Genomic DNA, 15483 nt, shown 5'->3' on the forward strand with positions numbered 1-15483 from the left:
TCGAATTGGAGAAAGGACTAAACAAGAAAAGTTGTTTTTCATCTCATCCTTATTTAAGTAAGATTTGCAAAACAGTATAAAAATACATTGACAAAAATATTTGCTTACAAAATACATTCATGTACAATCCAAACAGATTAATTAATTATATATATATATATATATATATATATATATATATATATATATATATATATATATTTCTCAAGTGATCCGGCAGAAAACAGATTTACTATATGGAAAAAATGAGGTCAAGATACAAACTTAATAAAGCAAATTCAAAGTTACATATATTTCCCTCCTGAAAGAGCTGCAGCATCTTCATGAGTTCTTGTAAGGTCTGCTGGTGTTGCGTCTCGGCACGACGCGATGCTTCGTAGTTCAGGTTTCTGTTACAATCATATAGTCATTTGTTCCATCCGGACAATGACGATCATGTTCATCAGCAGCCGTGTGTCTAAGTGTCCACAAGCTGAACAGTGAGCCCTCAGCCTGCTCGCTTGTTTAGAGTTATTCTGGTTGAAGCCTCACATTAATACTGCATGTAAAAAGTAAATTACAGCTCCTTGCAAGTGTCAACTAGCTCTGAGGGAGCACAGTGCTCACAATGTATGTATTTAATGTTTAAAAAAAGGAAGTGAATACAAATCAATCTAACTAATGAAAGAACTAGTTAGTGCAAGTAAGTAGTCATGTTGCAAGTACAGGCTTGAGATAGTCCTTATGAAGTAAATGCAGCTGGCTCTGCAATGGCAACAGTTACAGGAAGTAACAGAGACACCTTTGTGTGAATTAATGTTTGCATATTGGTATATGTTCTAGCCTGCACTGTTTGCCTGTTTGTAAGTGTGTATTGGAATGACTACAAGCATGTCGAAGCCTGCATTTTGGATTCACTCTAGATAACGAGCTCATGTGAATATACACTGTGTGATCAGGATGTATGCGAGTATTTCTGTCAACACGTTGTGTGTGCATGTCCTCAATGGAGGTTAAGTGCATCAAGTGTCTGTATTGCTGTATGCATACAATGTATTTGTGTAAGTGTGTGTGTGTGTGTGTGTGTGTGTGTGGTGATGTGTGTGGGGGTCATCGGAGTAACCAGAGGAGGCTAAGCAGGCCAAATAGATGGCTCGAGTTTGTGTTCACACACCCGCTCGAGGTGTGGCTGTGCTGGTGAGGAGGGCAGTTCTTGTAGGGCTCTAGGCAGGCAGCATAGGCCATGACATGTGCCACGTAGTTCTGCTCTTTCACCCCATGAATGAGGTGAGCCATTGGGCCTTTGGCGTAGATAGCAACATCCTCCCCGCCGTGCGTCTCAGCATCCAATGGCACGGCAGCCTGCTGCATGTACTCCTCATCGTCTGGAGAGAAACGTGTCAAGTGTAGAATGTAACCAAACACTGTTTTAGGAAACTCTTTGATTGGATCATCAACTGTTAATACAAAACAGATGCTGTTATATGCCATAAATGAACCATGATGTCCTTCCAGATTAAGTTCCCTTTGACTGTATCATATATCATCCACTCCAGAGATTACCTTTGGATAGCTTTAAGATGATGTTCGCCTCAAAATCTTTTGCAATGTACCTTATTAAATGCAATTAGAACACGTTCAACAGTTAGAACATTAATAAATAATTCTTATGAAATACAAGCTTTTCTTTACATCCACATTGTGGACAACAGAGTTTCAAAACTAACTAACTAACTAACTTAGTCTTAATCAGAATATAGATGCTGACTTTTACAGTGCTTCATATTTATCCATATGGATACATACAGTTTAAGAAATGTATCCCTCCCTTTACTGGTTACTTAAGATGTGGGTGCATCTTTGAAACACAACTATGGTTCCAAAAACATAAAGTGAAGCCAGTCCATTCAAAAAGACAAAATGGAAGTTTTTAAAAGGTAATTCATCCCTGGATAGTGGTATTTATATCTTCAAGTAAACACACTCATGCAAAGATTAAAGCCAATGGTGCAGAACAAGAGGAGGAGAAACTGGATCATTGCTGTCCAGTGTTCCACAAAGTAATACAAATAGCCCTGTTTTAGGTACAGTTACGTTTACACTGTGCTGAGAACAGAACAGAGCACAGCAATGGCATGGACATCATATTTCGTCTTTTCTTTCCAGAGCAAAAACACATGAGTCAGTCGTAACCACATCAGTTCTCTCTTGCTGTACACACGTCAACGCAACGAGTGCCACATCTGAAATACATTAGTTTGTGCTTACAGTAATCCACCATTGTGATGTTCCCTCTGGTTCCATTTATATGGACATAACCGGGGCCGTTGGCGTACAGGATACTGGTGAAAGGCATTTTGTCATCGGCTTTCTTTGCTGCCAGACCTGAATGATAAAAAGGAGTGTAATAACACATCGGTCACATTGTCTTTTTACAAGCACACAGACTCACATGTATTTTAAGAGACTAATACAAAAATGAAGCTTTAAACTTGAAAAATACATAACCACCATATTAAATATTGCATTATCATCTCCATTTATGAATGTATAAATCTAGTCATTCTAGGATAATTCTAGTATACTCGATGTAGGGTTTTCATCTGAATATAAATTCTTACTTTTCCCCACCTGTACCTTGTAAATCTCATCTTTCTGAGTACGATTGTCATGCCAATTTCAATCTGGACTGCACTCAAGGGTTTGTGTTGAACCATACCAAAGATGGGATTCCCTCGAGGTGTGTTCCCTCCAAAGGTGAAGACGTGGGAGTGGTCAGCAGTGACCACAGTGAGAGTGTCAGACTCCCGTGTGAGCTGCGCAGCGCGCTGAATGGCTCGGTCAAACATCACCGCTTCTGTCAGCGCCAGTTTGGCAATGCCATCATGGTGTCCATGATCAATTCTCCCTCGTAACACAAAAAGGCACAAAACAAGTGAATTGGACCTGCCTCAAAACATCTCACTGGTACAACTACATTGTACTCATTTTAGTAGTCGCTAAAAAGGAAAATATCGGTATTATTATAAAGTGTTACCGTAGTCTGCAACACTTTATACTGCGCGCTATGAACTTAATTTACAAATGATGATTCCATCATATATAAAGTGTGGAACAATGCTATGTGATGAATTGAGTGTTTACTATGCTTCATAACGTGCAGTTATTATAAAGTGTTACCAAAATATCTGTTGGATTATGCTACATTTAGTTTTGCCGTAAATTCTATATGAAAAGGTTTTGGGTGCTATAGGGAAATCTATGTGGAGGAAAAACTTTTTAAAATGTTTTATATTGACACGCTTGTATTCTTTACATTAACATTAACAGGTTAGAAATCTGTTTTTGACGGCCAAAGGGTCACACAAGTCCCTTTAGGTACCAGCGGTTCCACCATGAAAATTCTTCATGGTTCCTATCATGAAAAGCTTGATTATATTTTATAATAGAGGACAATTGATATAGTACTTATCTTCCACAAATAGGAAGTATCCTTTCGGATTCTTGCTGAGGATTTGTATGGCTTTCTCTGTCATCTCCACAATGGAAGGGTCACGTGTGCTGTTCCGGAAAACCTCGAATCGCATGTCTTTTGGCTCAAAAAGACCTGGAACCAACAAAGAGAAGGAAATTAAATGTTTGAGACACTGTTGAATTAAAAGAAAAAAAGAGTTTGCCGTTGTAAGGTCGTAAAGCTCTAAACAGGCAGAGCTAAAGAACAGAGAGAGTGAGGGAAACACAAGACTGAAGATTTAAAATATACCCACCCATGAGCCGGTCAGTAGCTTTAGCATTTATTTCATCAAACTCCTTCTTGTGCCAAACATAATGTGATTTCTTGTTCTGAAAATCAAACCAGAAGACACTTCAATCTTTGAATCAATTCCTAAAATATATGGAAATATCCAAAAGCAATGTTAATGACTCCTACTGGTTTAGCCTTCAGCCACACGTCAATGAGGTTCCTCTTGTCTTTGCGGTCCCCTTTGCGAGAGTTGGAGGTAGGGTACTCGGGGTCTGGAGTGCCTTTTGGTGTCATGTACATCCTCCCTCCCCCCAGAATCACCTAAAAGCACCAGGCAGAATGGCATTATTATATTTTAGTAGCCTATGATGGTAATTGTACTGAAGAATTATACTGCCCTAACAAGAGTGCAGTTTTCACTGTTGATTTAATAAACTACCCACTGTTCAACTTCATTCCCCTTACTTTTCATGTGTAAATACTTATGTGATTATAGAACATAATCTCGTAATACTCTATGGATATTTAGCTCTGAAGAAAATAAATGCATCAAAACGCCATTGTTCTTACATACATCAATGTCAACATTAGTGACCAGCTGGGTTGCAATGTCGACGCAGCCCTGTCGGCGGGCGCTGGGAGGAAGATCTGCATCACTGTACCAACTGCGGCTGACCGAGTGGGCGTAAGCAGCGGCCGGCGAGGCATGCTGGACCCGGGTGGTCGTCACTACGCCGACTGATTTACCTGGACAGAGCAGAGAGGCACTCAAATCAGAGGCAGAACTCTACAGGCACTCACACCCAGTGTGACCGTCTTTTTTGAGTGTGGCATTGCTACAAATGAAGGAGTAACAGCTTAGTTCTTAATGTGTGACCAGAGTCCAGCAGTCTTTCCTGGTCATGTCATGGAGCCTACTGAAAGAGGTACAATAGGTTCAACTTAACCATAATGACCTCTTCTCAAGTTTGTTACCACAGAAATGGATTTGTGAAAAATGGAAATCAATGCTTTTTTTATTTTATTTATGTATATTGTAGTGCTTGCTGCTCCAATGATTAATCATTTAAATAAAAAAAGGGTTGCCTTTGGATAACTTTATTGGCAACCTTTTGTTGGAGGGCTTTTTTTGGAAATACTCCAGTATAAAGATGAAAGCAGAATATAGCGAAGATGTCACATAGCAGATATAAATATGATGTTTCTAATAATGGACACTAAATATCCTTTAAAAATGAATCATGAACACGCTTTGGTCTCTTACCTAGACATCTGAACTAGTGACGTTCAAGTAGCAGTGAACAGATTAACTTTATTCCTTGTATATTATTTTAAGGCATATATAGTCATTGCATATCTTCAGATAAGAACATATTTTCAACCAGTTGACCTTTCCAACACACACGCACACACACACACGCACACACGCCAAGCCAGAAGGTTTCTTTACCTTGAGCTTTAGCACGTCGTAGAACTGAGAAGACCTCATTACCGAAGGTGGTGTTACACTCGTAGGCCACTGCACTAGCGCTGAGCCCCAATGTCTTAGCGTTGGCCTTCACCCCACAGTGGTAGGCTGTAGCCGTGCTGGCGCTGTCTGCGACCTGCCTATCCACACTGTAGGTCTGTGGAGTAGAAGCACAAACACCTTTTAGGAAATAAAAATGTATTTTAAGTAGTATCTCCATTATAGGAGACATCAAAGACGCTGAACACTCAGACTAACTCACCCTATCATTTACACTTAAGCCACAATAATTGAGGGATTATATTTGTCCATGGAGCTGAATCCAACCTGTTTCTATACCACAATGTCAGCATTTTCAGTTAAAGTGCTGTTTTTAGCTAAATCCCTTGACACCATTTTCAGACATAGGTTTGATGAATTAACTCAGAGCAAGATGAGGCAAGCTGGAACATGTTAAAAGACCAAAGCATGTACAAAAGGGACAGACACACACACACACACACTTAGCCCCTCACCCACCCTTCATTCATCCCCTCTCACTCTTTTTTTCCTTCCTCTCCACAGACACATAAATACACATTCCCCATTTACCACTGGCACATGTTCCCATTCTGATTAGGGTATAGCTTTTCATGCGATGTCCCATCTCCTAGAAAGCCTTTAATTTGTATTAGCTGATCATGAGTTTAAACGGGAAAAAGGAACAGTATAATAATAATAGTCGTAATATTTTTTTATATAGATGTATTTCAAAAAACGTTTTGTTACACTTAGTACATTATTCACGTAGTACTGAGAAATATACTCATTATGACAGTATAGACAAATAATTTTAAAATAATCTTTTATCTATCAACTGAACTTACATGATGTAACCCATCTGGCTCTTTCAAATGATAAATTGTATTGTATATTTGTTGATGAATAATGCCTGATGAGCAACAGGTCAACAGTGTTGTGCTGTCACCTTTGACAGGGCCACATATGGGAAGGTGTCCATGGCGAGCATTGTCTCCTCCCCTGACGCGCCCTCCATCTGACCTCGCAGGATTCGAGCAGCCGACACTGTGGACACACCCATCCCTGGGAGACAATGATTTACAGGCAATGTCACTGATAGGCTCCATCTATATATACAAACACATCTTTTTACCTTCACTATCTCAGTCTTATAGAAACGGACACCGATCCCAGACTACTGTTGTGAACATTTCCAAAATACAGACCAATTATATATAAATGTGTTTGTTTGAAAAGCTCAGACTTAGATTGAAGTAAAGACATATTCAGTAATTCTATAAACAAACATTTAAGCCAGTTTTTTTCTTGGAGAACTACTCTTTCAAACACACTCAACACTGATTCTTGCAGGCAAGTAATCAGACCACTATTGGTCGAACAGACTGTATAACTGTGTATGTCACAATCTGGCATATATTACACAACACGGACAGTAATTGCCTTTGGATTTTCTAAAACAATTAAGTGACCCGTTTTATCTCTTCCTGTGGTCCACTATTGTATTTCACTCCTGACTTTGAAAAGTATACTTTATGAAGCCCATGCAACAGCGATGCACTCTCCCTTCAACATCATAGTCATAAAACCGAGAACATGCTCTGGGCATTACTGGGGAGATGCACAAAGAAACGCAGCCTCGACCACCCAGAAATTTGACTCAGTAGGTCTGATTCAAAGCAGATATTTCTATATACGGTTCACAGGAACACACTCTTAAAATCGCTGTGCCATTAAACAGCTCCCCTTTCAAAAAATAAATATGTCATGCCTCACCAGCTGTAAATATACCACACCAGTAACATTTATTGTGAAGGATTTTCCAATCAAATCCGATCCAGATGGAAAGTTTCCCCCTTTGGTAGACAGCACAGTCACTGAATGCCTGAAGGCCAGGTTACAATGCAGCGTGACAGGAGTGGATCTCCAGGGTGACAGCCAGCTCCTGCCACCTTAACAGGTATAGTTTGTTACATTGGTTGTTCATGCTGTTTGTAAACACACAGAATACAAATGTGGCTCCTCCTCATCAGCTCGATGAGCGAGCGATTGACAGCAGCGATGGTCGAGCAAGCTATGGAGTGAATTAGGAGACGGAGCAGTGTTAGCGACAACAAAGCAGTGAATCAGAGAAAGGAAATGTTCATTTCAAATGATTTCACAGCAGTTATATTCTAAAGCACAAAGACATGCAGTCGAAGGGCCAGCTTCATCCTGTCCCCTCTGTGTGTGTGTGTGGGGGTAAACAGACGCAAAGCCACTCTGCACACGGCAGAGGGGAGACAGGAACGAGGGTAACACAGCGATGTCAGAACTGAATCTCATCCATCGAACACGGAATTGCTGAGCACTAACTCTATGGCACAATGTTTTTATACATGGGTCCATATTTAGTTTGGATAATGCGTGCATTAGGATATACATGCACAAGCACCCGGGTGGCGTGACTCACATCATACAGTTGGTTTCCCCACCATTCAGCTGGTCAGCAGTTCATAGTGCCAAAAAAAACATAGAATTGGGCTAACAAAGGCAGTGAAGAAGAATACTAGCGAGAGAGATGGATGTAGACGATGCACAATATACAATATCTAAAACAATCAGCTTTGCTAATGTATATGAGGGAAGACAATGCACTCACACAAAAATGCTATGTCAAGTTCAACAAGTTGTACTTCTTTATCAACAAACTAGATGCGCTGAGTGACCTTGCAACCTCTTTTGGTAAGTCCAGCATTCATTCTAGCTCCGTTTCCACTAACTCCCGAGGGAAATATCAGGTTCTTAAGCTGCAAAATGTTCCATTATGTTCACAAGCTAGTTCCTAACAAAACAATGATCTGAAAGGCACTCATTTGCTACAAAAGCTAAAGGGAACTGTAGTCAGGAGTCTGTGGGTTGGCCCCCAAGTGACCGCTATCACGTTACACTTCGTCATTTGATCCATTGTTGGAATAAACATATCTCTCAATGAAGCTTTAAGTTTAGACATGTTAACTTTTTGGTGAAGGTTAGAGAAAAATCACTTTCATGATCAGAAGGAACCGGGTAGGAGATGAGATCTGAGATGAATGCCTTTCTACTTGATTCATTACTCAAACAACTCCATGAGTTTTCTGGGCAAGTCCAAACAAACATAATAGATTGTAAGCATTTGAACAATTGACTAAAGCTGTCCAAAGTTGTATTACAACCACTTGCAATCGTAAGCCCACACACACACACACACACACACACACACACACACACACACACACACACACACACACACACACACACACACACACACACACACACACACACACACACACACACACACACACACACACACACACACACACACACACACACACACACACACACACACACACACACACACACACACACACACACACACACACACACACACACACACACACACACACACACACACACACACACACACACACACACACACACACACACACACACACACACACACACACACACACACACACACACACACACACGACTTTCCATCTATCCATTGTGAGCACAGTAAACACTGAACACACTGGAGCCCTGTCTTGCATTGGATATTGGAGCAGTATCCATCATTGAGGCTGGAAGTAGTAGCCTTTTCAAAACACATATCACAGCCAAGTCCGTGTTGAATGTTTGCTGGAATAGATTTCATAATGATAGCATGACCTACCGTCGCCGAGGAACAGGATGAGGTTCTTAGCCCGGTGCTCCCGGGGGCGGAGTCTGAGCGCAGCATCCAGTGTTGCCCTGGCCTGAGCATCCCAATAGGCTGGTTCCCTCTCCAGGTCATACAGTGCTGCTATGTGGAAACACATACATATATGGGGAATGAGATAGGTATGTGGGGATTGTAGATACATAAGAGGCTATCTCAGAGATTTCGCATCGTGGTCTATGCATGCGTGGAATTGTAAAGCTTTGGTATATAGAAAGCTTCTAGTGAACAGTGTTTCTGTGGGGGCCTGCACACTCAAGAATCGCTCTCTCTTTTTCTGACACTTTGAATTATATTTGGCCTTGGATTACAAGAGAGATTTCTCAAGGTGTCAAAAACAGCCAAGAAGACACTTTGGTTTCTGTCCATCCATGCCCACCGAGAGTCACAGTGAACGAGGTCAAACAGGAACTTTCCTCCTGCCACACACAAAATCAACAAAAATACAAACAGCCAACCCCACATTTTACATAAACAGGTAGACACAAGTCAAAATATATTAACACACACTTTTATGCATCGACACTGACAGTGCAACGCAGTGGAAGTTCTCAAGCACAGTCGGTCCTCACAGACTCACCCTCTCCCAGGTCGAGGTGACCTGCTTGCACATCCAGTTGTCCGCCCACAAAATGCTACTAATATCCCAACCGCAGGCAGCAATAATAAGTCTGTCGTCTCCTCACCTTGGCTCTCCATAGCTGACGGGCCCATAGCCAACAGTATGGGGCCCAGAAGGATAAGCAGGAGATTGTTGGCCCTGCAATGTGGCGTCTGCATCGCTATTCCGAGCAACCTGGAGGCTGGAGCGGCTTTCAGCACAGCACACCGACACCAAAAGAGGCACAGGCAGAGAGTGAGTGAGGCCGCTGAGACCTCTGGCCCTGCCTTTTTAAAGCCCCGCTGGGTGTGTAGTAAGGAAGGACCCAAGCCAGCTCATAGGCTTAGAGCCGTAAAAGAGGGACGAGAAAATGTGAGAGGAGGAAGAGCCAGGGGAGAGAGAGAGAGAGAGAAAGAGAGGGGGAGAAAGAGACCACACAAGAGAGCTTTACCATCACAGCCCTCTACTCACTTTGATTTCTGAAAATGCCCCACCCCCATTTTGTTGTTTTAAAAGGTTGCTCTAATTTAGCTGTGCCCCTTTTCCCTGGCTCCCTCAATCTGAACTGTGTATGATATAAATGTGAATGGTCCTCTGATGTGGTAGTGTATAATGGGTCTTTTTTATGTTGCAGCCTTTAACAGGGAGAGAGAAAAATGGCTACCCAATTTGTGTTGGCATCCATCACTATACAAATCATAACTCTTTTTTCCATTTCTTTCCCCCCGTGCTCTGGAAAAACAGTCCAAGGGAAGAAAGGACACGAGGTGCAAGCTATTCTTGAAATATCATGATTGAGTCTTGTTATGCTCAGCTTTTTCATGTCAGGAAAATTGTCATATTTCCATTTCCCCCCTCTGATTTCTTTGCATTTAAAAGACCCCAATATGTTCCCTCTCTCACCAAGTTGTCTTGGCTTGTTTTTCTGTGGGAAGTGAAGCGGGGTTAGCATTTTTCTTCTGTGAGGTAGTGGAGACCGCCTGCAGAATGAAAATGTCTCTCCTCTTCAACAAACATCACAGTTAATGTGTGAAATGAAGTGAGTTGGGCCAATTGTGTTCCACACGGCCAGAAGAATCAAATTCCAGAGGCACTGGTCTCGGCTCGTGAACCTGCGAGGCTGAATCTCGTTACAATTCAGAGATCTGGAAGACCTCTGCTTTCTGCCAACCGCTCACCATTTGCCAACAGGGGTTTCCAGTTAGTCACATGTGCCTAATCAAGACTGCAATAAAATCATAGCAGCAATCTGGGTAAAGATCCCATGATGCGGCCCACACCACATGAACTGGAAATACCAGCGGCAGAGTGCGAGAGCAGGATCTCTTGTGGAGGCATGTCTGTCTGTCTAATTGTTATGGGTTCTCCCCTGAAAGAAAGTTGGGAAAGTCCAATTAGTTTCCGGCAAGACAAGTGTAAACACCTGGTGGCTGTTTTAGGTCTCAGGGTGGATCATCCATCAAGCGAAAGATGCTTAGTAGCTTTTGTTGGCTGATTATATGGCAAGCTTGAATCCTTGTGGGAAGGCAGTGAACTCCTGGCAATTTAGAAGACTAATGAAAATGAAGCACAATAACCGTTTAACAATTAAAATCCTAATGTATTCATTATATTCATTTCAGAAATCAATGTACGATGCCCAACATTCAGTCTCTAAAATGATCTTAGACTCAGAGATTATACATAATATTTCTCACATGATCTACTATGTATTAGATATGTCCCGGGACTCTGACGGAGAGCAAGAGTAAGTGAGATATTTATAGTGCAGCCGATGGTGACTTGTGTACACTATTGAGCTGACTGAGCAAAGGAGACCATACAGTGGGGTGGCTTTTCTTCATTTTGCGGTGTGTTCAATCTGATTTCCGGTTATATCCAATAAAAAAAAAGCCCCCGTTCATAAATAAAGAAAATACATATAAGTAATAATCATAATCTGTAATGAAGATTTATATTAACTGTTGCCAGAACAGTATATAGTTTGTTTTAAATCCATAACATCTATTGTTGCATTTTATAGATGCACTTTTTTATTGATGAACTGTTAATCAGCAATCGTGTGGCTAAGGCATAACACATGTAACCTTGACGCCCTGTGTAAATTGTCAAATAAAGGAATAATGCCTAAATTGTCCCGATGGACGATAGGGTTTAAGGCCATCTAAACACAATGCTTGTGCAGCTTGGGATTCCTGTAAGACTGATGTGTAAAGAACCTAAAGAAGACCTTTTTAAAGCGTAAATAAATATACACTGATTTACAGTTACACAAATGCCTCTTCACCCACACAAGCACTCACTAGCTCCATGCATCTGGACCTTAAGTCAGACTCTCCTAAAAGTAAATTACCCATGCTATACTACCCTCTGCTTCCCTTCCCTCTGCTGGGCTCCTTTAACCTACAGATTCTGTAAATTATAGTAGTTAGCCAGATTTTTGCTTCTAGATTACAACTCATGGAGGGAAATGTTTAGGTTCAGGTTGTCCGAGCGAGGACATTCATGTGGGTGGTGCCAGACCACACAAACACAATTTCAAAGAAAGAGCCAAATCCTTTTCCATTTTTAAAGAAGTTTTTGTTTTAGATATGACAAAGATAGTGTGTGTGTGTGTGTGTGTGTGTGTGTTTGTGGAGGGGGGGGGGGGGGACGACGCTTGAGATGATATCTTAAAGAAGGGAGAGAGTCATGGGGAAAGAAAAAGAGAGAGATAGACTGCCAGAACTTAGAGAGAATAAAAACAGAGGCAGCACTGGTGGAACAAAGTAATGATGCCTGGGATCTATTTTGGCCTCATCACAAATATGACCCCCCTTCCCTCAACACACACTCGAAGAGTGACCTCCAGAAGACAGATGAAGAATATATCTAATTCAATTTAAAGAGGGATCATAAATGATGTAACCCCCTTTTATGTGAAGCGCTGGAGACTGAGATGCCATCTCAGAACAGTTGGACGGCCAGTCATAAAAGGTTTTATTGCTGACATGCAACTCAATTCGGGAACAATTACAAGTGAAGTACAGTCTTCACAACCCACGACGGCTCACAGCAGCTACGGCAAGAGATCACTACCTCGACATCAAACATCTGACAGCTTTGAGAAGTGGCCCCTCTTAGTTTTTAATTTGACTCATAAAGAAAAATGTGTCTGTGTGTGTGTGTGTGTTTGTGTGTGTGTGTGTGAAATAGTGAGAGAGAGTAAATTAAAGACTAAGAGATTAAAAGAAAAGTGTGTGTGTGCGTGTGTGTGCGTGTGTGTGCGTGTGTGTGCGTGGGTGTGCGTGGGTGTGCGTGGGTGTGCGTGTGTGTGTGTGTGAGTGTGTGTGTGTGTGATTGTATGTGTGAGTGAGTGAAGGTACATTTAGAGGTTATATAGTGCAATATTATCATTAGAAAATCACTTTGGCTTGTTTCCATGTACTAACTGTAAAAAAAAGTGTTTTGAAATACATGTAAAAAACAATTAAGATCATTATTACTGTCCCATTTTCCCATTTAAACTCATGATCGGCTAATACAAATCAAAAGTTTTTTAAGAGATGTCACATTCCATGAAAAGCTGTACCCTAATCAGAATGGGAACATGTACATGTGCCAGTGGTAAATGGGGAATGGTGTATATACGTTATTCAGGCATGTGTATTTATGTGTCTGTGGTTCCTTGGTAAATCAGTACAGCGTGAGAGAGAGAGAGAAAAAAAGAGTGAGAGGGGATGAATAAAGGGTGGGTGCCTCTATAGGATGTGTCTATGGTTTGTTATGACTGACTTTAGACGTCAAAGTTATGACATGGAAAAAAGTGAATTGCTCTAAACTCATATACAGCCTTTTAAGCTACAGTTTTTACTGTGTGCATTGAAGAATATATTGCATTTGACATCATGTCATGAAGAAAGGCTTTTATGGGCACACGGAGACCACATCAAATATTCGCTCATGGTTGTTGGTTTGCTAACCTTTGCCCGTTTTCACGCTCTCTTAGCAACATCACACATTTAAAATTCTGACTCACCTGGGCAGCCACATCCAGTGAAGAGAAGTAGGCTTATGAACAACATCATCTTGCCTCTGAACCTCCAAATGCCCATTGATTACAATCTGCTTGTTATATAAGTTCCTCACCTCCAATGTATCCAGAAAAGTAACAAATGACTGATGGAAAAATAAAATGTATTTTCCTTCCACGACTACCATTGTGTAGCCATGGCTTGCATCTTTTGTTTGAGGGAGAGGCAGAGGAGGAGGGGTGAACTCACTTATTAGACGCACATACACATATCTGCACCACCAGCAGCACTCACCTTTTCACCAGTTTGCATCACACACATCCACCAAATCAGAGAGCAGGCCCATTTCCCTCCCACACTGTCCATCTTTGTCGCTCCAGAATGCATCGAATCAAAGGCTTTTTCTCTCTTGGTCCTTTGTGAACACATGTCTGTCAACAGCTCACATTTAGTTGAGTAGTTTGCTGCAGGAAATGTCTGAATCGGTTTCAGAGGAGTCAAAGTGGGACAAAGGGTTGAAGGAATGCAGGGAAATAAACAAGTGTGTAAATGTTATACATTACAAATACACGCATATGAAAATAAACATGCACGAATGAGCTAAATGTTGACTGAAAACCAGAATTGTGCAGGAATACAAAAGCCATAGAAATCCAGTGAGATGCATTTGTATTCACGAAACAATTGTTTTAATCAACACACACACAATCGTGGTGTACCTGCCCCGCATTCCTCGACTCCCACTCATCTAAGCACTCTGCTTACCCTAAATCTCCTCCACATCAAAGAGCCCTCATTACAAGTAGAGAAAGATTCGGGGAGGGAGAAGGAGAGAGCCCGGAGGGAAGAACGTGGATGGGAGGACAGACGGGGAGCGCAAGCACACTCCTACTGCATACAGACGTATCATTCATGGACAAGACCAGGCAGAAATACAAGAAAAGACCTAGCAGTTGCTAAAGAACAATGCGAATAAAAAGGTTCCTAAAACTGTTTTATTTTTTATTTTCAGTCAATTTCAATGAAGGCCAATAAGATTAATGTTAATAGAACAGGAAGCCCAGTCAGTGTGGTAGAACATTATAAGATCAGTATTGCTCTTCTTCCTCACAGCTTTTGTTTTCCATTCTGAAAAAATGCCAAAGAGAGCTCTATGTTCCTACATGGCCACCCAGGGATGCTCATGTTTGTGGGAGGAACATTGTGTCAGGTGGTGAGGTCGGGAGACTCCACGACTGGCGCTTGAGGTCAGACTTGGGTTTATTTTGCTCTGCAGGCCTCTGTCCAAAAACATCCTCGGCAGCGTCCTCAGTGTCCGCCAGGTGCTGACCAGACAGAGCCTGTTAGCAGCGCAAGGAGAAGTGCTGTGAGAGGGAAGGCTTCTTTCATTCAGCTGGTGTGGTGGTACACATTTACATTCACAATTTAGGCATTCAGGTCACACGCTCATGCATGAATTACCAATAAGGCATGGGGTTGAAACTTCCTGAGGAACCCACTGGACCACCCAGAGAACTGCATGCACCAGAGATTAGTAATTACACAGATACGTTATAACAGACATGTTTAGGGAAGAGGTCTCAACCTTCACTGATCCAGAATACATCTTACTGAGGCAACATAGATGTCCCAGCATTATGTGTGTGCTTTTTTTGTATGTTCTTTTTATGGTTCTGCTCCCATCCTCCTTTACACACCTGATGGTCCCAGGAAGGCATTCGGGGTTCCTAGAGGATGACGATGAGTAATAACTTTTGTGATCCTCTGCGATCCACCACGAAGTTTAAATGTCTGGGTTTGAAATGTCTCGACAAACACTGCATGGATTATTGTCTCCATCAGGACTGAAATAACTTTGGTAATCCCTTAACTTTTCATCTGACATCTTCAGATGATCACATTTGTTATGTATCCAATACT

At 41.6% G+C, this 15483-nt stretch overlaps 1 protein-coding gene across 1 annotated transcript; it reads right to left on the reverse strand.

Moving 5' to 3' along the window:
• Positions 1-1089: 1089 nt before the first annotated feature.
• Positions 1090-9729, reverse strand: LOC117729710 (alkaline phosphatase-like). The gene is made up of 11 exons (XM_034531028.1): positions 9636-9729; positions 8905-9030; positions 6160-6275; positions 5175-5349; positions 4299-4471; positions 3911-4045; positions 3747-3822; positions 3452-3586; positions 2699-2890; positions 2248-2364; positions 1090-1364 (listed from the first exon to the last, which is right to left on the reverse strand). The coding sequence occupies exons 1-11, from the start codon at positions 9727-9729 to the stop codon at positions 1090-1092; spliced, it is 1614 nt and encodes a 537-aa protein (XP_034386919.1).
• Between the last annotated feature and the right edge of the window lie 5754 nt (positions 9730-15483).

Source organism: Cyclopterus lumpus, chromosome 4 (genome assembly GCF_009769545.1).
Source record: "Cyclopterus lumpus isolate fCycLum1 chromosome 4, fCycLum1.pri, whole genome shotgun sequence".
NCBI classification, from domain to species: Eukaryota; Metazoa; Chordata; class Actinopteri; order Perciformes; family Cyclopteridae; genus Cyclopterus; species Cyclopterus lumpus.